General features: G+C 35.8%; 3 protein-coding genes and 1 long non-coding RNA gene across 8 annotated transcripts in view; 3 read left to right on the top strand and 1 right to left on the bottom strand.

The window, feature by feature from the left end:
• Positions 1–14,216, top strand: part of LOC101742794 (alpha-actinin, sarcomeric) — a 53,862-nt gene extending 39,646 nt beyond the window's left edge. For 2 of the 4 annotated variants that reach the window (XM_062673704.1, XM_004928259.4), the window contains exons 2-20: positions 821–1,025; positions 1,834–1,964; positions 2,045–2,279; positions 3,131–3,216; positions 3,657–3,749; positions 4,041–4,144; positions 4,223–4,349; positions 4,637–4,784; positions 5,208–5,358; positions 7,025–7,210; positions 8,548–8,674; positions 8,755–8,850; positions 9,150–9,338; positions 10,154–10,281; positions 10,790–10,968; positions 11,363–11,485; positions 11,573–11,679; positions 12,315–12,473; positions 13,311–14,216. In XM_062673704.1, coding sequence (XP_062529688.1) covers positions 821–1,025; positions 1,834–1,964; positions 2,045–2,279; positions 3,131–3,216; positions 3,657–3,749; positions 4,041–4,144; positions 4,223–4,349; positions 4,637–4,784; positions 5,208–5,358; positions 7,025–7,210; positions 8,548–8,674; positions 8,755–8,850; positions 9,150–9,338; positions 10,154–10,281; positions 10,790–10,968; positions 11,363–11,485; positions 11,573–11,679; positions 12,315–12,473 — 2,574 coding nt within the window. In that variant the 3' untranslated portion in view covers positions 13,311–14,216. Of the gene's footprint in view, positions 1–820; positions 1,026–1,833; positions 1,965–2,044; positions 2,280–2,384; positions 2,471–3,130; positions 3,217–3,656; positions 3,750–4,040; positions 4,145–4,222; positions 4,350–4,636; positions 4,785–5,207; positions 5,359–7,024; positions 7,211–8,547; positions 8,675–8,754; positions 8,851–9,149; positions 9,339–10,153; positions 10,282–10,789; positions 10,969–11,362; positions 11,486–11,572; positions 11,680–12,314; positions 12,474–13,310 lie in introns of all 4 variants that reach the window. The other 2 variants (XM_021349372.3, XM_004928258.5) reach the window with 2 other exon arrangements.
• The window catches only part of LOC134200577 (uncharacterized), a 481,544-nt gene that overhangs the window by 374,596 nt on the left and 85,441 nt on the right, over positions 1–21,507 (top strand). The gene's annotated exons all lie outside the window — the stretch shown is intronic.
• On the bottom strand, positions 14,206–16,372 carry LOC101743033 (uncharacterized monothiol glutaredoxin ycf64-like). Its single transcript, XM_004928260.5, has 2 exons — positions 15,609–16,372; positions 14,206–14,685 (listed from the first exon to the last, which is right to left on the bottom strand). Exons 1-2 carry the CDS (start codon positions 15,859–15,861, stop codon positions 14,498–14,500), a joined length of 441 nt encoding a protein of 146 aa, XP_004928317.1. The 5' UTR covers positions 15,862–16,372; the 3' UTR covers positions 14,206–14,497.
• Positions 19,011–21,243, top strand: LOC101742642 (serine/threonine-protein phosphatase 4 regulatory subunit 2). Its single transcript, XM_004928257.5, has 2 exons — positions 19,011–19,141; positions 19,231–21,243. The coding sequence occupies exon 2, from the start codon at positions 19,235–19,237 to the stop codon at positions 20,660–20,662; it is 1,428 nt and encodes a 475-aa protein (XP_004928314.1). The 5' UTR covers positions 19,011–19,141; positions 19,231–19,234; the 3' UTR covers positions 20,663–21,243.

Raw genomic sequence — 21,507 nt, 5'->3', positions numbered from 1 at the left:
ATTGACCATTTACAAATATGTAACTGACGAAAGACTTAGTCAACTATTTAAAGTTATAACTATTAAAAAAAACGTATTAAATCAAATATCAACCATCGTATCATGGCATATATCGTCTTTCCGCATTAAGAGTGTACAATTTCCAAAAATATTCGAAACTGAGGTAATATGCGGAATCACCAGTATTTTTCTCATAAATACTGACAAAAGAGCGTAGTTTAGTTTTATTTTTTTTAGTTCACCTATATTTTGACTACTATTAACAAAATTAATACATAATTTTATCTTACTTTAAAAGACAGATAATGTAACTGGTAAAAAATAAAAAATAAATGTTGCAAAGATGATTAATATTAAAAATATCACATGTTAAACCTTTAAAACGCTCTTCTGTAAAATTAGTAAGTTTTGAGATTATACAGTTTTAATGCGAGAAGTAGAATTTCTCGAGTAATCCTCTTCCTTCAGTCGATCGCTCATTGCTGAGCATCATAATGCGCCCGCTTGTGACCTTTTTTTGTAATTTGTAGCCACTTTTGTCGGTCAGTGGCACAGTGAAGTGCTTGGCTCAGTCTCATGTCCAGACACTCAGATGCTTGGTCACTCCATCTTTTTCGGCTCCGACCTCTGGAACGTCTTTCATCCATTTTACCCGTCACTATGAGTCTCTCCAGATTGTCAGAGGGTTTTCTTGCTATATGACCAAAATATTGGAGCACTCTATATAGGCATTTGGCGGATAGCCTCTGGTCAACTTTTAGCTCGTTGAGGAGTCACGAGTAATACACGACATTAAATTTGAATTGTTTACGTATTACAGACATTCACGGCATGGTGCAACAGTCACCTCAGAAAAGCTGGCACCGGCATCGAGAACATCGAGGACGACTTCCGCAATGGCTTAAAGCTCATGCTGCTGCTGGAGGTCATCTCCGGCGAGACTCTGCCCAAGCCCGACCGTGGCAAAATGCGATTCCACAAAATCGCTAACGTCAACAAGGCACTCGACTTCATCGCCTCCAAAGGTAAGTGCTTTCAATACCATCCTTTCAACAATTATCATGAGCTACTAAAGATAAGATAATAAGAGTGATAGAGAATAACCGAGATGTAAATATACCTTTACGTATTAATCTCAGTTTTATGTGTATCTATATAGTTTCTATAGTTCTTAGCCCACTGAGTTTCTCGCTGGATCTTCTTAGTGAGTCGCGATTCCGATCCGGTCGTAAATCTACCTCTAAGAATTCTGCGAAGCACTACTCTTGCTAGTGTTAGCAAATTCTCTCAGGTCGAGCCCGTGAGCTCTCCCACCCAGTCCGGGCGTAGCTGCAATAGCCCCTTAAGCTACCAGCGACTAGGTATGGGGAATATAAAAAAATTGTTCTTGACTAGTTAGTAACTATTTACACTATATACACACACATAATTACATAAGTACTAACACACAATAATTTTTAGCAGCCGTATTGAAAAGTTTACAAAATAAAAAAGATGAATTTCAATACTGATACCTGGATTAAGCTATTCATTAATATCAATACTAAGAATTGATCATTCCAAAATACTCGCGATATGGGAAATAAATCCATATTTGTTTATACACACGTAGGTACCTACGCAAAGTTAAAACTTAACATACGTAAACTTTTAATATTTGAACTTATAATAACTATGGACACGTTTCCTATGTCCTAAGCTAAATAAATAATATATTGGATCTATAGTAAGAGTGCTTTTCCTCAATATGCTTCACTGTCCATTCCTATTAATAAATTATCCTTAGCACAGCGGCTATTCGCATTAGTAGAATGTATTTTAATGAAATTTTAGGTGTGAAGCTTGTGTCAATTGGTGCCGAAGAAATCGTCGATGGTAACCTTAAGATGACTCTTGGTATGATTTGGACCATTATTCTCCGTTTCGCCATCCAAGACATCTCAGTTGAAGAAATGACCGCAAAGGTAAATCTAATCTCTAATCAATTAAATTACAAATGTATGTAATTGAACATTAATCTAATTAAATGAAAAATCGTTCTCAGGAAGGTCTGTTGCTCTGGTGTCAACGTAAGACAGCGCCGTACAAGAATGTCAATGTCCAGAACTTCCACCTGTCGTTCAAGGACGGTCTGGCCTTCTGTGCCCTCATTCACAGGCACAGGCCAGACCTCATCGACTACAGTAAACTCTCCAAGGACAATCCCCTCGAGAACTTGAACACCGCTTTCGACGTAGCCGAGAAATATCTCGACATCCCCCGCATGTTAGACCCTGACGGTAAGAACTTCCACACGACTTATTAAACTTGAATTATAAATAAATTATCTGACCAAAGTTACATTTCTTATGAAGGTAAAAATAAATAATACGTAAACATTGCAGACCTAATAAACACGCCCAAGCCGGACGAGCGCGCCATTATGACCTATGTGTCGTGTTACTACCACGCCTTCCAAGGCGCGCAACAGGTATAAACATGGCTGCTGTATGCAGTACCAACGCAAAATACAGCGTTTGATACTCGGAACCCTAACCGCCTTTTGTGTGAAAACTCATAGCATGAAACGAGTGTAGAAGTTATCTATAGGTACATTAAAGCTTATACAGATTTGCCTCTTAAGGAGAACCTTTTCCGAAATAGGTGAATTTCTTCTTCGTAAATTAGTGGCAACCGCAGATATCAATCAATGAACTTCGATATATACATAATATAGTATATGTATATGTTGATAACCTATCGATATTCTGAAAACCAGCAACGTATTTTATGTTTATAATAACTTTAGAATTAGCTTTATGTTGTTAACATTTTTCATTATATCTATCTGTATTGATAATAAATGCAATTCAGAATGCTTGTGTACCAAGGTTTTAAATAAGCTTTCAATTTGGTAACACTCTCGTTTCTTAAATCATCTTTATCAAGATCAATAATAATTAATGAAAGATGAGCGAATAAGTAAAGAATCGAGTAACACTCAATTTTGGGATTATTTAAATGTCGTTTTTCTTTATATTTATAATTTATACTAAACGTGAAAGTGTGGCCTATGATAACACAAGCATTCTTTAAAAACAACTCCATCGCATGAGAACTAACAACGTGTCGCTTGCGTGCCGCTTATCAGATCTGCAGAACACGGCGATGCCGGACGAGAGAGCCGTCATGACTTACGTCTCCTCGTACTACCATTGCTTCTCTGGGGCGCAAAAGGTTTGTATATAGAAATGATAATATTTAAGAACTAGCTGACCCGGCAGACTTCGTAGTGCCTAAATCGATAAATAAAAGACCTAAACTTTTGTATAAAATAAACTTAAAACAAACAAAAGGAATCGGTCCGACGGAGGGGATATCAAAGAAAAAACCAAATTGTTCTTTTTATTTAATTCCGAGCATTTTCATATTTATCTACCTTTTAAACCTTCTCTGGACTTCCACAAATAATTCAAGACCAAAATTAGACAAATCGGTTCAGCCATTCTCGAGTTTTAGCGAGATTAACTAACAGCAATTCATTTTTATATATAAAGATTACCCGAATAAAATTCATGTATATAATTTTGTGTCGAATAGTCAACGAATCATATTCTCTGTCAAACAATTTGTTAACTTAAACTTTAACGGTTATGCGTGATTTTACATTTTTTCAGGCTGAAACGGCCGCGAACCGTATTTGCAAAGTTCTCAAAGTCAACCAGGAGAACGAACGCCTAATGGAAGAGTACGAACGTCTTGCCAGTGACGTGAGTATCCACAGCATTGGTGTTAAGTGTAAATTAGGTACAAGGTGTAAGTTGATATGTCACAAATGTAGACTTTACAGGGCTGCCATTTTAAAGTTTCAATTTTAGCTGTAAGCCCTAATTCAAGTTAATTAATACTATTTGTTCATAATTTGAGGAAGTTAATAAATTATTCTATTAAAAATAAAAATAATGGCATATAAACGTGTTCATCGTTGGCTTGTCAACTTATTCACGCCTTATACAGAATTTTATCCTATGGATTTTTATCCTGTTTTTATCCAATTTCAGCTCTTGGACTGGATCCGTCGCACCATGCCATGGCTGAACAGCCGTCAGACCGACAACTCTCTTGCCGGGTGCCAAAAAAAACTGGAAGACTACCGTACTTACAGGTAAAAAAATAACTACACAAACTTTCATTAAGAATCTTACTCGTTGTCTTAATATTACAATACATCAAATAATTTCAGGCGTAAGCACAAGCCACCACGTGTAGAACAGAAGGCCAAACTGGAGACCAACTTCAACACCCTTCAGACCAAGCTTAGGTTGAGCAACCGTCCTGCGTACATGCCCACCGAAGGCAAAATGGTTTCTGTGAGTATCTAGTTGGAAACATTCATAGTATAGTTTCACTCTCGCAACCTGCATTCGAGTTAATTCGACAAACTCGATGGGTGTTCGATTAGCCAACACTCGTGTATTTGTGCTTGTCTGGTTTGGCGATAGACGAGTTATCTTAATACCCCTTTTCGCGTAAATGTTTGGTGAATATCGTGGTGTCTGTTGGTCTTACACGCCCCAAATCTCATGTACCAATATGTTTGACAGGCGGACCAAGTCTCAAGTCACTTGTAAACTAAAATATTTTGTTTATTTATTAGGACATCGCTCAAGCATGGAAGGGCCTAGAGATCGCCGAGAAGGCATTCGAAGAGTGGCTTCTCAGTGAAATGATGCGTCTCGAGCGACTCGAATACCTCGCTCAGAAGTTCAAGCACAAGGCCGACATCCACGAAGACTGGACTAGAGGCGAGTTTTCTTTAAACTGCTAACATTTTTTTTTGCCATACATTAATATAACGTCGTTGTCAAACCAAAATCTACTATGTGTACTTTTTGAGATTTTTACTTTTTGACCTTTTCGTATAGTTCACAGCCCTATCTACCGTATAAAAAAAACTGTTATGTGTCTATAGCTTTAATATTTATCTATAGCTTTCATTTGATATAGTTCTTAAAAATTCACCTTCATATAACATTTTACACGAAAATGTTTTTTTTACGATTTTCGATTTTGGTTTGACAGCGACGATATTTTCCAAAACTGGTTCTATCACCCAAATTCTATCGCATTAAACATAAATCCGTCATTAACACAATGAGTTTAAAATTGGTAAGCTGCTTAAAACAAAAAGATGCTGAAGTCTGATTAATATTTTGATGCACTTTTAGGCAAGGAAGAGATGCTACAGTCCCAGGACTTCCGTCAATGTAAGCTCAACGACATCAAAGCTCTCAAGAAGAAGCACGAGGCCTTCGAATCCGACCTGGCCGCCCACCAAGATCGTGTCGAGCAAATCGCGGCCATCGCCCAGGAACTCAAGTACGTCAATAAGTACTTACCTTACTTAAACAGGGTGTCATGAGAGTGTCATCGTATCCCAAAAAACAATCTATATATATAAAAATGAATTGCTGTTCGTTAGTCTCGCTAAAAGTCGAGAACGGCTGGACCGATTTGGCTAATTTTGGTCTTGAATTATTTGCTAAAGTCCAGAGAAGATTTAAAAGGTAAATAAATATGAAAATGCTCGGAATTAAATAAAAATAACAATTTTGTTTTCCCTTTGATGTGTTCCCCGTCGGACAGATTCCTTTTGTTTGTTTTAAGTTTATTTTATACAAAAGTTAAAGTATTTTATTTATCGATTGAGGCAATACGAGGTCTGCCGGGTCAGCTAGTAACAATTAGAACGGTATGATGGCCGACATTTTTGCTACACAGCTGATTCGACGCAAATATTATAATAATATGTACATACATTCGTCTGTCACTGAAATTGTAAAATGCTCAGAAATCAGACTTTTAAGTATATATCATACTTATATTAAAAATAACCAAATACTTTTCGTATTATTAGTTTATTAATATTCTTCTGCATTATTTTTACAATTTATGTAATTATTTATATGTATACATCATACATAAGATGCCGATTTAAGTAAAACATAATACCCCACTTGATTGATTTTAGTGATCAGACAGTGCTGCGCAAAAATTATTACTAGTAACATAATTAAATTACAACATAAATCTTTCTAATTATATGTTATTCATACCTATTTAAATATATATTTTATGAGCTCGTTTGCAAAACTTTATTCTAAACAAAAATATTCTCATGATAAGCAATTTTCGACGGATGTGGTCTTATCAAATATGGGCTAATTAATCATACTGCCCTGCTGGAATATTTTTAACAGTAATAAATATATCTAGTAAAAAAAAAGGCCTAAAGAGCAAACTGAACTAACAATAATTAATTTCATCTACATATTTATTTATCCTGTTGATACCGGTCAGGATGCTAGAGTGAAGTTATATATTTATTGTGTTGTCATCGGTCCTTGAAGTGTGCGTAAATTTTCAAGGTAATTCGAGATTTTGGAAGTCTATTGAGAGTCTGTGAAAATGACGTCCGAAAATTTGGTTACATACAAATAAATATTATGTACATATACATATACCAAGCCAATAAAACTTGTTGAAATACAATACCGACTCCAGATAATGCGCAAAAACTTCCTTAGAGATGCGTTTTATAATTACACAACACTTTTACCAGAAAAACGATTACGAAATATGGTGTTTATCTAAGATTCGCACTGAGTTTCAATTCGCAAAGACTCAATGTCATTACGATTTGCCATGATACCAACACAAGATAGGTCGCTGCAGTTTACCGTAACCAATAGTCATTTTTGGCACATTTGGGCACAGTCACAGCGGCCGGATTTTAATTATACAAAACTAGCGACCCGTCCTCGCTTCGCTTCGGAAACTGTAATTTATTATTTATTTCTCCACGATTTAATGGATGTTATTATACATGTAAACCTTCCTCTTCAATCACTGTATATATTTAAAAAAACGGCATCAAAATCCGTTGCGTAGTTTTAAAGATTTAAGCATACATAGGAATATAGGGACAGAGAAAGCGACTTTGTTTTATACTATGTAGTGATAAGTATTGGCACTTGTTTAACAGCACCCTGGAGTACCACGAGGTTGCGAGCGTGAACGCGCGTTGCCAGCGCATCTGCTCGCAGTGGGACCGGCTCGGCGCGCTCACGCAGCGCCGCCGGCACGCACTCGACGACGCCGAGCGCGTGCTCGAGCAGATCGACCTGCTGCATCTCGAATTCGCCAAACGCGCTGCACCATTCAACAACTGGTACGTGCCCACTTTGAGAAGGCGGCACGACATGAAAACCCTCATGTTGTGGCCGCCGGTTTTTTTTATTTTTATTACGTAGATGGGTGGACGACCTGACAGCCCATCTGGTGTTAAGTGGTTACTGGAGCCTATAGATATCTACAACGTAAACGCGCCACCCACCTTGAGATATAAGCTGTAAAGTCTTAATATAGTAACAACCGTTACTCCGCCCTTCAAACCGAAACGCATTACTGCTTCACGGCAGAAATAGGCGAGGTGGTGGTACCTACACGTGCGGACTCACAAGAGGTCCTACCACCAGGTAATTACATACCCGATCCTGTGGACCAAATGGTAAACAGTTGACGTCGCCCAAAATACGTCATTACGGATCCTCCCGATCCATTAACGGTGCTTTTAGGTACCTCAAGCACCAGTCACCGTCCTCGCCGAACCCGTCGCATGCGACGAAGGGCTCGACGAGTAAACTAACCCATAAACACAGCCTCCTGAGTTTCTCGCCGGATCTTCTCAGTGAGTCGCGTTTCCGATCCGGTGGTAGATTCTGCGAAGCACTGCTCTTGCTAGGGCCAGTGTTAGCAACACTCAGCGTTTGAGCCCCGAGAGCTCACCTACTAGTTCAGTGAATCTAGAATAACCCCTCGAGGTTACTAGAATGGGTAGGAAAAAAAAAGTACGTGTCACTGCTTTACCACTACTGATGATACCAACTCTTTATTTTCACCACTAACACTACTAGTACTGTTGCTGTTGCACTACTCAGACTAACAATAAATACTATTCAAGTCCACACGCAAATCATTAAAATTTAGTAAATTAAATAGTTTATTGTGGGCTCAAGATTTCACTATAACTTAACATTGTATTTAAAATAAAAGTCGAAATTTGTACTTTTAAATTAAATCTTCCATAACTCTATTTACTTTTGAAATATCACAACGTTGTATGCATGTCGGTTCCTTCTGACGTCATAAGATATTGAAACAAAAGTAAGTCTCATGACCTAAGTGATAATTGGGCTTAATTGAAAACGTGAAATATTGGAATTCATTATTGTAAACAAGGACAAACGAGTTTTTATGAGAGAATAATTTAACAATAATTCTTTGAGTTTGAATCCTTAAGTTATCAACATTAAATTTGTATGACATAAACAAAAAATTCTCTTTAGATCTGATTTCAAAAGTTTCAAAATCAGGTATATATTTGGAGGAGGAGCTATTTTTTTCTCTATAATGAAACTAACATTTCAATACACGACTCATGAGTAATCTTAGAAAAAAAAAAAAAAGAATATTGAAACGTGCCTTATATTGATTACCATGTTTTAGGTTGGACGGAACTCGCGAAGATCTCGTGGATATGTTCATCGTTCATACCATCGAAGAAATCTCAGGTCTCATGGACGCTCACGCTCGCTTCAAGGCAACCCTCGGCGAGGCTGACAAAGAATACCAGGTAGGTCACGAAAACTAAGAGACGAAGCCGGTCACATTTTGAGGAACACTTGATTTACTTTTGATCCAACTTTTTTTCAGGCTATCGTCAACCTGGTACATCAAGTCGAATCTATTGTCAAGCAGCACCAGATCCCCGGCGGTTTGGAGAACCCATACACCACTCTCACAGCTCATGTAAGACATCGATCAAATTGAAATAATCTTTAATAATAGCATCTAAAATCGTATGAACTTTTCAAATTTCGCAATTTTAAATTGTAACATGTTCTAATGCCTATTGTTGATAATTAGATAACCATATTTAAAAAAAGCAATTCTATATGACTAATTACAGTCTAGAGTACGAAATCCCAAGTAAACTACACCCGAATCGCAAAAAAAGTAATATCTATAGTTTTTTTTCAATCAGTACTAAACGAATTCGTGAGGCCATTTTGAATTAATTAGTAAATTTGATTGTTATTTTGGAACAGGAGTTGAACCGCAAGTGGTCGGACGTGAGGCAGCTGGTGCCGCAGCGCGACGCGACGCTGGCCGCAGAGCTTCGCAAGCAACAGAACAACGAGAACCTGCGAAGGCAGTTCGCAGAAAAGGCCAACGCAGTCGGACCTTGGATCGAGAGGCAGATGGACGCCGTCACCGCTATCGGAATGGGCCTGCAGGTAAACACATGAAATAACACTACTCCTCTTATTTTTTTTTTTGAAGTGAAACTTCTTCAGAATCGTTGGGTGTGATTTCAAACTAAATGAAACGAAATGAAACGAAACGAAAATAAGTGTGCCGCGATTGGCTTGCCGAAGCGGCTCCGAGCGGCGCCGACAAATCACGAAGCGCTCCACACGGTCTCGCCTCCCCGACTTGTTTTATGATTGAAAGATTACTGGTAGCCCGAAGGCCTTTCCACTTTCACCAGGACAGGTGGGCGAGCAAAGGCTCAGCCAGGAGAGGTGGGATTTCCTAACAACTGCCCGAGCGCCTCCGAAGGAGACCTAACAACTCAAGAGCAATTGCTTCGCGAATGAATCTACTACCGGATCTTAATCGCGACCCGCTGAGAAGATCCGGCGAGAAACTCAGCGAGCTGATGCATGGGTTAGGTTGCACGTCGACCTCTTTGTCGAGTTCGACGAGTACAGTTACCGGGGTCCCTAAGCCTGCCGTCGACCTCTTTGTCGAGTTCGACGAGTACAGTTACCGGGGTCCCTAAGCCTGCCGTCGACCTCTTTGTCGAGTTCGACGAGTACAGTTACCGGGGTCCCTAAGCCTGCTCCTAGTGTTAGAGCTGAAGGCGTCTAATGCAAAGGTTATTGGATCTGATGGATCCGTAAGGACGTGTCCTCTTATCTTTATCTCTATCAAAAGTATACACGTATACTACTGCTTTTTTAACATTTGTCACCAAACAGTGGTATCAATGATTAAAGTTGGTTTTAAATTATCATTCAAACTAAATATGACATATGTAACAATACAGGGCTCTCTGGAAGACCAGCTGCGCAGACTTAAAGAATACGAAGCTGGAGTGTACGCTTACAAGCCACACATTGAGGAACTCGAACGCATCCACCAGGCTGTCCAGGAAGGCATGATCTTCGAAAACAGGTGAATGCATTTGAAATGCAATAAGTAAGAAGCTTTATTTATTTATTGCATAGATGGGTGGACGAGCTCACAGCCCACCTGGTGTTAAGTGGTTACCGGAGCCCATAGACATTACAACGTAAATGCTGTCACCCACCTTGAGATATGAGTTTTAAAGTCTCAGTATAGTTACAACGGCTGCCCCACCCTACAAACCGAAACGCATTACTGCTTCACGGCAGAAATAGGCAGAGTGGTGGGATCTACCCGTGCGGACTCACAAAAGGTCCTACCACCAGTCAAAGACTGCCGATGAGGCTGGTTTAAATTAGCTTCTTTATGTCGCATTTCCACGATCATGGTCAGATCGTTAGCCCACCGTGAAGATAAAGTTTTAACCTAACGCTTTTTAATGCCATTGATCAAGGAGTTAAGAGGACATTAAGAGTTCTTTTTTTTTAAGATATCATTTCATCATGAAATCGCCTCTGTATTAGTTGCCAGACATTAATAACGATTATCCTTACAGATATTCACAATACACAATGGAGACTCTGCGCGTCGGCTGGGAACAGCTCCTGACCTCGATCAACCGCACCATCAACGAAGTGGAGAACCAGATCCTCACCCGCGACTCAAAGGGTATCACTCAGGAGCAACTGACAGAGTTCCGCGCCTCATTCAACCACTTCGACAAGAACCGCACAGGTAACGAAACTTAATAACTCCAATTTCCCGAAACTAATGACCGATTCAATTTTTCACACAAAATTTAAATTAGCGAGATTTTCTTACGACTCATTCTCGTGTACAAGAAAAACGCTCAGAACAAACAGCTTGACCGAAATTTGAAAACTAACGAACACAATGATTAATAAAATTAGATTAGAAATTAAATATATTATGTACATTTTTGTAACCTTTACGTCACTTTATGTATTCACACACTTTATAATCAAATATCAAGGTTTATATTCATTTTATGCACTACATATCCGTTTGTTTTGATATAGAATACGATTATACCTGACCTTTCTTTCTAAACCAAAAATTTACTCACCTTAGGTACAGTCTAATATTATAAATTTTATAATTTTTGTAGGCCGTCTGCTGCCAGAGGAGTTGAAATCGTGCTTAGTCTCCCTGGGTTACAGCATCGGCAAGGACAGGCAAGGAGAACTCGACTTCCAACGTATTCTTGCTGTTGTCGATCCCAACAATACCGGTAAGTGCTTTGGCAATGACTACTTTTCTTAATATATATTTTTGCTATTGTGGATTTTGATATAATCTTATGATTATTCCTTCCCAGGCTACGTGTCATTCGATTCGTTCCTGGACTTTATGACCAGAGAGTCGACAGATACCGACACCGCCGAACAAGTCATTGACAGCTTCAGGATCTTAGCTGGTGACAAGGTATACTGAATTCGTTACATTTATTTTAAACTAGCGACCCGCCCTCGCTTCGCTTCGGAAACATTAAAACACACATGAAACCAAAAAAACAAAAATAAAAAAATAAATAAAAAATAGTAGCTTATGTTCATCAGGGATAATGTCGGCTTCTAATAGAAAAAGAATTTTTCAAATCGGTCCAGTAGTTTCGGAGCCTATTCGAAACAAACAAACAAACAAATCTTTCCTCTTTATAATATTAGTATAGATAAAAAAATATTAAGTTTTCATTTTTACCAGATCACATTAATGTTTTTCTTTTTAATCTATACTCTATACTAATATATAAATCTACAGTGGTTTTTAAGGATGTTCCGTTATAACTACTGAACCATGCATCCGATTGACTTGAAACTTGGTATCCATGTAGAAAATACATGTACTTAATGGATAGGCTAATATTTATATGAGTCTTCGACTCCATACACCAGTTGCAGGGGCGTTAATGCTGAGAATCTTTGTGGGGGTGAGAAATAATAATGTTAATTTTAAATGCCCAGCGAAACGGACGGGTACAGCTAGTTATATTATAATAGCAAAGATTTTTCCGCGTCCACTTGTAACCCAATGTTCACGAAATCCATTACGTGCTCCAGCCGTACATAACGGCGGAGGAGTTGCGCCGCGAGCTGCCGCCCGACCAGGCGGAGTACTGCGTGGCGCGCATGCCGCCGTACCGCGGGCCCGGCGCGCCGCCCGGCTCACTCGACTACATGGCCTTCTCCACCGCACTCTACGGCGAAACCGACCTCTAGGTAACTTTTTGAAGTGAAACTTCTTTAGAATCGTTGTGATGTGATTTCAAACTCGATGAAACGAAAAAATGAAACGTGAAGTTAAAATATCAATTCACAGAGGACGCTACCTCATACTATAAAAGATGATTTACAATTATTTCTATTTAGTTTGTTATCAACAGACGTCGCTGCACGTAATTTCAACAATTCCTGAATCGCGATCACGAGATGTTACACAGTTGATAGACGTTCTCGTATTTCTCTTGCGAAAGGCGACGTCGACTGTTTACCATTCGGTCCATAGGATCGGGTATGACTAAGGGGATGCAAACCGTATCAATATTTTGTAACTGAGGCCATATAGATAACATACCGAACATACTTAGTTAGCGTCGTGCGAGTAAATCGCGGTACAATATGCAGCCAATTACATTTTTTTAAACAACATTTCTCATTTGTTCTATCAAGCACTTCAATGTCTTCAATCATTACAGAATAAAATAAATGTTATTATTGTATTTTAATGGTTATGTTAGGGCACACAAGAGGCCTGTCCTGCCTATTTTTGTTTTTCTATTTAAATTATTATAATTCCATTGCAATTAAAACATCAAACTCACAATCGCCTTGTGTCTTTAACTTTAAGTTAAATAATGTTAATTTTAACTTCCCAAATAAGTAAATACACTGTGCAGCATCAGACAAGTCTGCACTGATACAGACGGTAATTAAATCTGCAATACTCTACTTCTATTTCATTTACCAATTAAATTACCAAAGTATGTAAGATTTTTATTTTTGTTAAACAATTACATATAGGGAGTCCTGATTTATAGACTGACGTGCTTAATACAGATGCAGAGAGAAGGGGCCATATCAAAGGATATCATCTTCAGCCGTGTCATCAATCAGAGAAGGCATAAAATGAGAAGACCCAAGTCACATAGTCATTCAAATATATTAAAGAGGGCCAGAGAAGTGACAATGGCGAAATAAAATAAATTAAAAACTTTTTCCTACACTGACCAGACCTATTCACGCCCTAAATACTATGGTCAATGCAGAGTAAAAATGTTTTTAAAGTAACCATGCAGTTCTTTAAATATCATGTGCAATGTACAAACCAAAAATGCCATTCATTTTTGTTCAGTAATGTTAACCTTTGGCTCAAATTGGAGAAATCATTTATATTGTTTAAATCTCTCTATTTATATCATAGCATTAGATATTTTTTAACTTTTATATGAAATTCTCAGCAAAGTCACAAAATTATTTGTAAGATAAAATGGTGCTAATGTTAGGCTTGACTAATGTGTGACACCAAATGAAGACTCATTCACATTGTGAGAATGTTTTTGTTATTTTATTTTAAGTTTATTTATACAAGTTTCATTTTTATAACTACCATTAAAAATATGTTTTATTTCAAAGGTAGCAAAACTAAAATTTACTAAATTCTTAAGTGCAGGGAAGTGTCACACAAATTATTTATATCATAGATTGCCATAACTTGCCTGCATCAATTTATTTATCTTTTTTTTTATATATTTATTGTCGTTTGTGAGAGTATTTTTGAATGAGTACTCGTAAATAAATGATCTGCCATATTTTCGTCTTTTAATATTGACTACATTGTTAATCCAACCAATTTATTTTACATGGAGTATGGTACTTAGATTAAGAAAAAATTATTATGTGCCCAAAAAGTATACTAACTCGAATGTACAGCTAATTATTAAATAAAGAGCTCTTAAACTTGCATTACTTTATTTCACAATAACTACCTAAAACTAAGCAATAACTATTACAACAAAATTATTAAAACAACACAAATAATATATGGACTTGGGCTTTCAAAAACAAAAAATCGTCACACTTTAACAAATTCTTATTACATCAGAGATTTCTTCATAAATACTTTAATTTTAACAATTATGTCTTTGTTTCTATACAGTACCACCACTTAAAATGAATTAAAACAATAATTTCTAATACAAATAGAAAACTACAAAATTAAATACATAATACCTGAGATGGGTATTTTAATTTTTCTTCTCCCCTTGCTTTGCCTCTTCAGCTGTTAAAAGTGCACTTTTTATACCCACTTTCTTCAGTTCCTCAATGAGTTCACCAGATTGGTGCATCTGCAGCATTATGTCACAACCACCAACAAATTCACCATTGATAAAGACTTGAGGTATTGTAGGCCAATTCGAATAATCTTTTATACCTGCAAAATATTGTTATAATTGTAACTTCATACATTCAAACAATTTCCAATATCAGAGATAATATCTACTTTTTACAAAAATTGCTTTTGTAGAGATTCATTCATATTTTTAGAGTTACACATTAGTACACATTAGTACAGCCCCAAGGAATAGTATGTTGTCGGACACATGATGTCCATTATGGCATTCAATGTGTTGTAATTTCGGTACCATAAGAGATACATTTTCCGTTTGCCTATTGTAATTTCAATGACAATCACATTTAAAAGCACAAACTAGTGGGTAAAATAATTAGTCTATCATCTTATGACATTCGTTTTCTTTTAAATGATACTCAAAGTAGGCAGCAGGGCACATTAGTCAAAAACTTCACTTTTTCAAATTGTAATAAAGGCCTCGTAGGTAATGCACTAGTCAAAATTTTATGCAACAACAATTAAATTTTTATTTTTTATTGCCCTTGTAGGCAGACGAGCATATGGCCCACCTGATGGTGAGTGGTTACCGTCGCCCATGGACTTCAGCAATGCCAGGGACAGAGCCAAGCCGCTGCCTACCGCTTAATACTCTCCACAAGTCTCGTTTGAAGAAGGACATGTCATAGTGCTCGGGAAACACCGTGGAGGGAAGCTCATTCCATAGCCGGATGGTACATGGCAAAAAAGATCTCTGGAAACGCACTGTGGATAACCGCAGTGGCTCCATGTAGTATGGATGAAGAAAGTTTCGTTTTCATGTAATCAAACCAATTTTTATGAAAATAACATCTTGACAGTAAGTGACTATGTGAATTGTTTATTGCAACATAAGTGCACCTTAAAATATTTGTTATTAGCATTGAATAAAAGAAATTATTGCTACTACAAAAATTTACGTAATTCTAGTCACTACTATTGTATAGGTTACTTTGCATCGAACTCACCTTGTCTAAGATTTTCATCACTCAACACATCATGGCTCTCGTACGGAACTGCATGCATCCTCATAATCTGCACAACAGCATTACTGAAACCGCATCTTGGCGCGTCCGGTACGCCTTTCATAAACACCACGACTTTGTTATTTTTTACTATTTTTTCAATTTTGTCATTTATTCCAGCTTCTGAAAATGCGCGACAGGATATCTTCAATGTGGTATTAAATGCTTGAAAACTTCTTCTGACTAAGGTGTTCATGTTAACACAGATATATTCTAGTTTTTAATATTAGATATGAACGCAGTTTTTCTTTGACGAATTTTATAAAGCAAAAATTTCAGACTAAAATTTCATTGACAGAATGACCAATATCCTCACTAAGGGTGATACCGATATGTTAGTATTCACTAAGATATTCTACAGCTTGCATTCGTGTATCGGTAATCCGCCGAATTCTGATATGCTAATATTCCGTATTCACTTATTCATAATATTAGCCAACTCACATCGGTCGGGTTGTATCTATTCACAGAACACTGTTACTTCTAGCGAAGTATCTATCACAAGAAAATATACTGGCATACGCCGTACGTGTCTCGCGGATATCTGTCTATCACATTCATATCAATACTGCATGCGCGTAGAGTAAGTGCGATAATCTATACGTTTATATACTGAGCAATGAAAATAAGTACATTTCGCTATGACTTTAAGGACTATTTTGTATTGCACTTTTTACATGTCAAAGATGCTAGTGGGAATTTCCAAATGCATTACTTTTTTATGTTTGAAACTTCATTTCATTCATACTAAAGATTCTAACTCAAGACAAAATAGTGCATTTTCACATTTATTGGAATAAAATTGGTGAGCTTTATTTCCATTATTTTAATTTAATTTTCTGTTTCCTTCGAATTAGTTGGTTTTAAAAGGATAATTTGAAAAACGAAAGTAAGTATGTAGTTGACATTGTTTAACAATTTCATAAATTAAAATATTTTTACACAAAATGTAATACCGCCACAACTGTTTTTACGTAATAAATTAGGATAACAATATATTTTTGTGGTGGTATTTAATTATATTCTAAGAACTTCTCAAAATATAAATAAAAGTTTGATTTTTGAATCGAAATGACTTTCTAACCAAACGATTCATGGATTATAATAATAATATTATAACTGTTGTGTACCTACTAGCCTCAATACCGTGTCAAAGGTTTTTCCGAATTCTAGAATACTCATTTCTGACCGACGCGGCGTCGTACCAGTCTTTCGGTAGAAAAAGTAAAAAAGCTGATGTTTTTATGCACCAATAAGAAATAAATAATATTACTAAATTGTTGTTTATATTAATGTACAATGTTGACCAAATTCTGATTTAATAATAATATTCATATCGACGCTTGAAAGGCAAACGTGACTAAGCGACAATAACTGCTTTATACATAAATGATAGGCAATAACAATATTCGATGCGCAAAAAATGTATATTTGTAGGTCTATTAAAATCATTTCAATCCTACAGCTACTAGCTAGATTCTATTACAGCTAGATTCGTTAAAATATTTTATTTTCTTCAGGTATTTCAACTTTAAATTAGTCTACTGTAAAGTTCACGCTTAGTCACGTTTGCCTTTCAAGCGTGGCTATTAATGTACATAATATTACTTGTAAAATATTTAGTATGAAGTCAAATTCCTACATACAATATACTATTTATATTAATTTAATAACTAATTTATGTGTATTATCTATGATTATTAACTCATTTCATGAATACCGTACTAGGTTTAACTCGTTTACCCGTTTTATCGAAGTATATTAAGATATCAGGATATATTCACGTATTAGTTAAGGTATTATAATATTACATCATGAATATATTCGTATTAGGTAATATTGACAAATATCGGTATTATTCCATCTTTACATCACTAACATTATAATAGGTACCTTTTTTTATTGTGGCTAAACCGTGCGGGTTTGTGCATTAGCCAGTGTCAAGTAATAAGATTTTTTTTACCGTTTGAACTATTTACAGTTTATGAATAATAAAAAACGAACGAAACTGTCCATGTTGGCCATTATTAATATCAGTGTAAGTATGAATTAAATTAGCAGCGTGGGATGGTATAGATAAATTAGGTTGAGAAAGTAATTTGATTAATGTACTAATGAACTCAGCAAATTATATTATGAAGTTAAATGAAATGAAGTTGATTAATATTATGAAACATGGTATGAAATGAAATGAAATACCTACCTACCTGGTGTTAATGGTTACCGGAGCCCATAGACATCTACAACGTAAATGCCGCCACCTAGGGCTGGATTTAAACTTAATGCCGCTCCTCGGCACCGGAAAAAAATCCACCCCAATACTGAAATTTTATGTAAACTAATTATAGTTTATATATTTTCTTCTTCAACTTTACTAGAAACTTTATGTATGTTATACAGTGTGATTCCTTAAAATGTGCACAAAGAGTTCAATTAAAACCATTTATTATTTTACACATAATTTAATGATGAGGTTCCAAAAACATAAATAAAGATATATGTTTTTTTTAACAATTATAAATTTGGAACTAAGGCTGACTCATAATTAGACATGAAAAAAATAATTGAATTTCTTTAATTAAGGTAAATAAAAAATCGATTATTATTTTAAATCTCCAAGGAAATAAATTGATTAAATCATTTTGATTATAAACTTTAGCAAAAGTGCAAAAATTATAATTCACAAATAATGGATGAATTTAATTTCTTGAATTATCAATTATGCAGAAAATTATTATTTATAGAATTAATTACTTACGTAGAGAGCAATCTTGACAAGAAAAAAAAATCACTCATAATTTTGCCACCCTAAAAAATTTGCCGCCCTGGGCATTTGCCCCGACTGCCCCTAGTGTAAATTCACTACTGCCGAAACCCATCGAGATATAAGTTTTAAGGTCTCAGTATAGTTACAACGGCTACCCAACCCTTCATCTATCAAGTATGTACATATTTCATTAGAAAAATTGGTACCTACCTGCCAGCGGGATTCGAAGACCGATGCATCGCAAGATACGAATGCACTAGACGTCTTATCCTTTAGGCCACAACAAAATTAATGTAACATAATACTTATTTATGCATTAAGTGCTCAGCCTAAAATTGAAAACTTACTTCGTCATCAAATTAGTATAAAACTATTCATAACAATTAAAAAACAGAAGACTGATTTCAAATAACTTTCAAGAAAAATTTCATACAGAGATTGAAGTCTCAATAACTTTGTTCAACTTTACGAAGCTGTTTATTTACTTTCATTAAACTTATTTAATTTCAGTCTGTTTCATTTTATTCTATTTCATTTCACTATTATCTGATCTACAAAAAATGGCCTAAGCTCAACAACAAAAAGATTAAATCTATATATCGGATACCCTATGCCTGTTCAACTGAAAAATTCAAACGAACTTAAGCATTTTGACATTTTTGACGTCTTCCCGATTTCAATTTTCAGCTACCATTAAATTAACATTAAGGTACTTATTTTATATTTTATTTTATATTCAATATTGGGATCATTTGGGATTCAATATTTCTTACTCATTTAGCATTGATTTTCAAACAGAAACATGGAAAATGCTGATGATATATATGGTTATTTGGAAGAATTTTCCAAACGCAAACCTAAATCTATACCACAAGAGTTAAACGAATACTTGGCGTATGTAGCGCGAACCGGTGATCCTGTGTACCAATGGCCTCTAGTAAAAAGTTTATTCAAAGAAAAATTGTTAAACGTCATCACAGACTTTTACGACACTACTCCAAATACAGATATTCCTCCATATCCTAACGTGGACCCTTTTAATTACGATACAATGAAGAATAGTTTGATAGAACGTTTGGAATCTTTTACATCGGCCCCGTTTACGGTACAAAGGATTTGTGAATTACTTACATATCCTCGTAAGCAATACAACCGCGTTGACAAGTTTATGAGGGCAATTGAAAAGAACATTTTGGTTGTAAGTACCAGAGAGCCAGGAATTGTGCGTCAGCCAGAACCAGAAAATGGCGACAATGCGGAACATCTCGTTAACGGCTCAGACAACAATTCAGAATATAATGTAGATGTTGAAATGGAAGATGTATCATGGAAAGAGGCTACAGAGCAAAGAAATTCAGAACCACAACCCTGCTCATCAGATGCTCACATTTCTGTAGATGATGTGGAAACCAGGTTGATAACTAAAAGAGATACTCCAATGGAAGTGCAAGACAATAATGCAAAACAATTAGAGTCTGCCACACCATCTGACTTCAAAACAGGTACGAATAAAACTGCAGAAATAAAACTTGAGGAAGCACCATCAGAGGTTAAAACAAAAATTGATAGTGAACAAAAAATGGAAATTGTCACTGTGCCGGCAGCAGTTGATAAAACTGAATCTGATAGAAAAGTGGAAGACACCTCTAATATCACCTTGGTAATACCAGAAATTAAAGTTGATGATACAGAAATGATTGAACAAAAACTTGATGAACAGTCGATGATTACTATTAAAGAAGAAACTCAAGGAGACTCATCAGAAACTGAAAACAAAACTGAGATTGAGTCACCATCTATAACTTCTACAGACGATAGCAGTTCAGACTCAAAAGATGAGCCTGTCTCTAAGCATTTATCTGAAGTTTTAACATCTAGTGAGGAGAGCTCATCATCAAGTGATAATACTGATGGTAACAGCAATTCACCTAAACCAGATTGTCAGATTGATATACAGGAGGAATCAAACCAATCGGACAGTAACAAAGAAGATTCTCAAGAGCAAGCACTAGATATAAAACCAAGCATGGAACCAGAAAAAGCAACAAACCAGGTTTCTCTGGAATCTGATAATTATTCAATATCTGATGTGAACTCTGAATTACCACAACCCAAAGTTCTGAATGCAAATGAAGAGCCAGAAATTGAGAAAAAAGATGACCCAACATCCAAGGAAATTGAAAGGAAGGCAACTGAAGATCCTGAGGGGAACAGTAAAACAGAATCCTAAATGAATAATTTAATTTAATCATTTGAAATTGTGACTGTGACTTCATAAGTAGTTATTATTAAGTACCTAAGTTTCTTTCTATTTTATAATAAAATTCAAAATGTATATCCTGGAAATCTGAATATATTTTAAGTGTAGATTCCCAATGCCAATTCAAGCTGCAAAATGTGATAGAAATTTTTTTTACTGTTAAGTAGGCATGGAATATTTCACAAGTAGCATATTATTATGAAATTTCATATGAAATGCATTTTCATACATCGTATCTGCTACCTCTCTTCATTTGGTCTGTGAAATGTCACACGTAAGAGAGCGAGCGTGATAGAAAGAAAGAGTATTGAGAGTATTAAAAAATAGATTTTAAATTAAGGTTCGTAAAGTATTATTTTTCTTGAAATAAGTAATCTCAAAATCACTTGTTTCGGAAATGAAATGAAATTCCTTTGTTATTGTAGGTCAGTCATTTGATTCAAAAATAGAATGCTACTTGTAAGTTTGTATCTTGTGATTTACTCAGATTGAGAAGGCACATCAGTACATAGTTTCAAGTTCATTGCTTAAAAATAAATGCATTTATTTAATGTAGTTTTTGCTTAAAGGAGCAGTAGTGATTTTATATTATAATTCATATTTCATTTCTAATATCATAAAGAATGTGTGATGCTGTGGTAATTTTAACCATGAAAAATCACTGCCAACGACATTTCACATGTGAAATGTTTGTGATTTTTTTTTAATATCATCCAATAAAAATTAATTAAAAACATCATTAATCAAAAATCATTTCCATGCCTACCTTTAAGTATTCATAATGTATTCCTGATAAATGGTTTAGGTAAATTTAA

Source organism: Bombyx mori, chromosome 18, assembly GCF_030269925.1.
Source record: "Bombyx mori chromosome 18, ASM3026992v2".
Taxonomy (NCBI): Eukaryota; Metazoa; Arthropoda; class Insecta; order Lepidoptera; family Bombycidae; genus Bombyx; species Bombyx mori.
This window is presented reverse-complemented; position numbering and strand designations above follow the sequence as displayed.

Excerpts from the sequence above, each read along its gene's own strand:
- LOC101743033 (XM_004928260.5), bottom strand. The coding sequence starts at position 15,861 with ATGAACACCTTAGTCAGAAGAAGTTTTCAAGCATTTAATACCACATTG. Across the intron at positions 14,686-15,608 it reads TGATGAAAATCTTAGACAAG|GTATAAAAGATTATTCGAAT; the intron begins GTGAGTTCGATG and ends AATATTTTGCAG.
- LOC101742642 (XM_004928257.5), top strand. The coding sequence starts at position 19,235 with ATGGAAAATGCTGATGATATATATGGTTATTTGGAAGAATTTTCCAAA.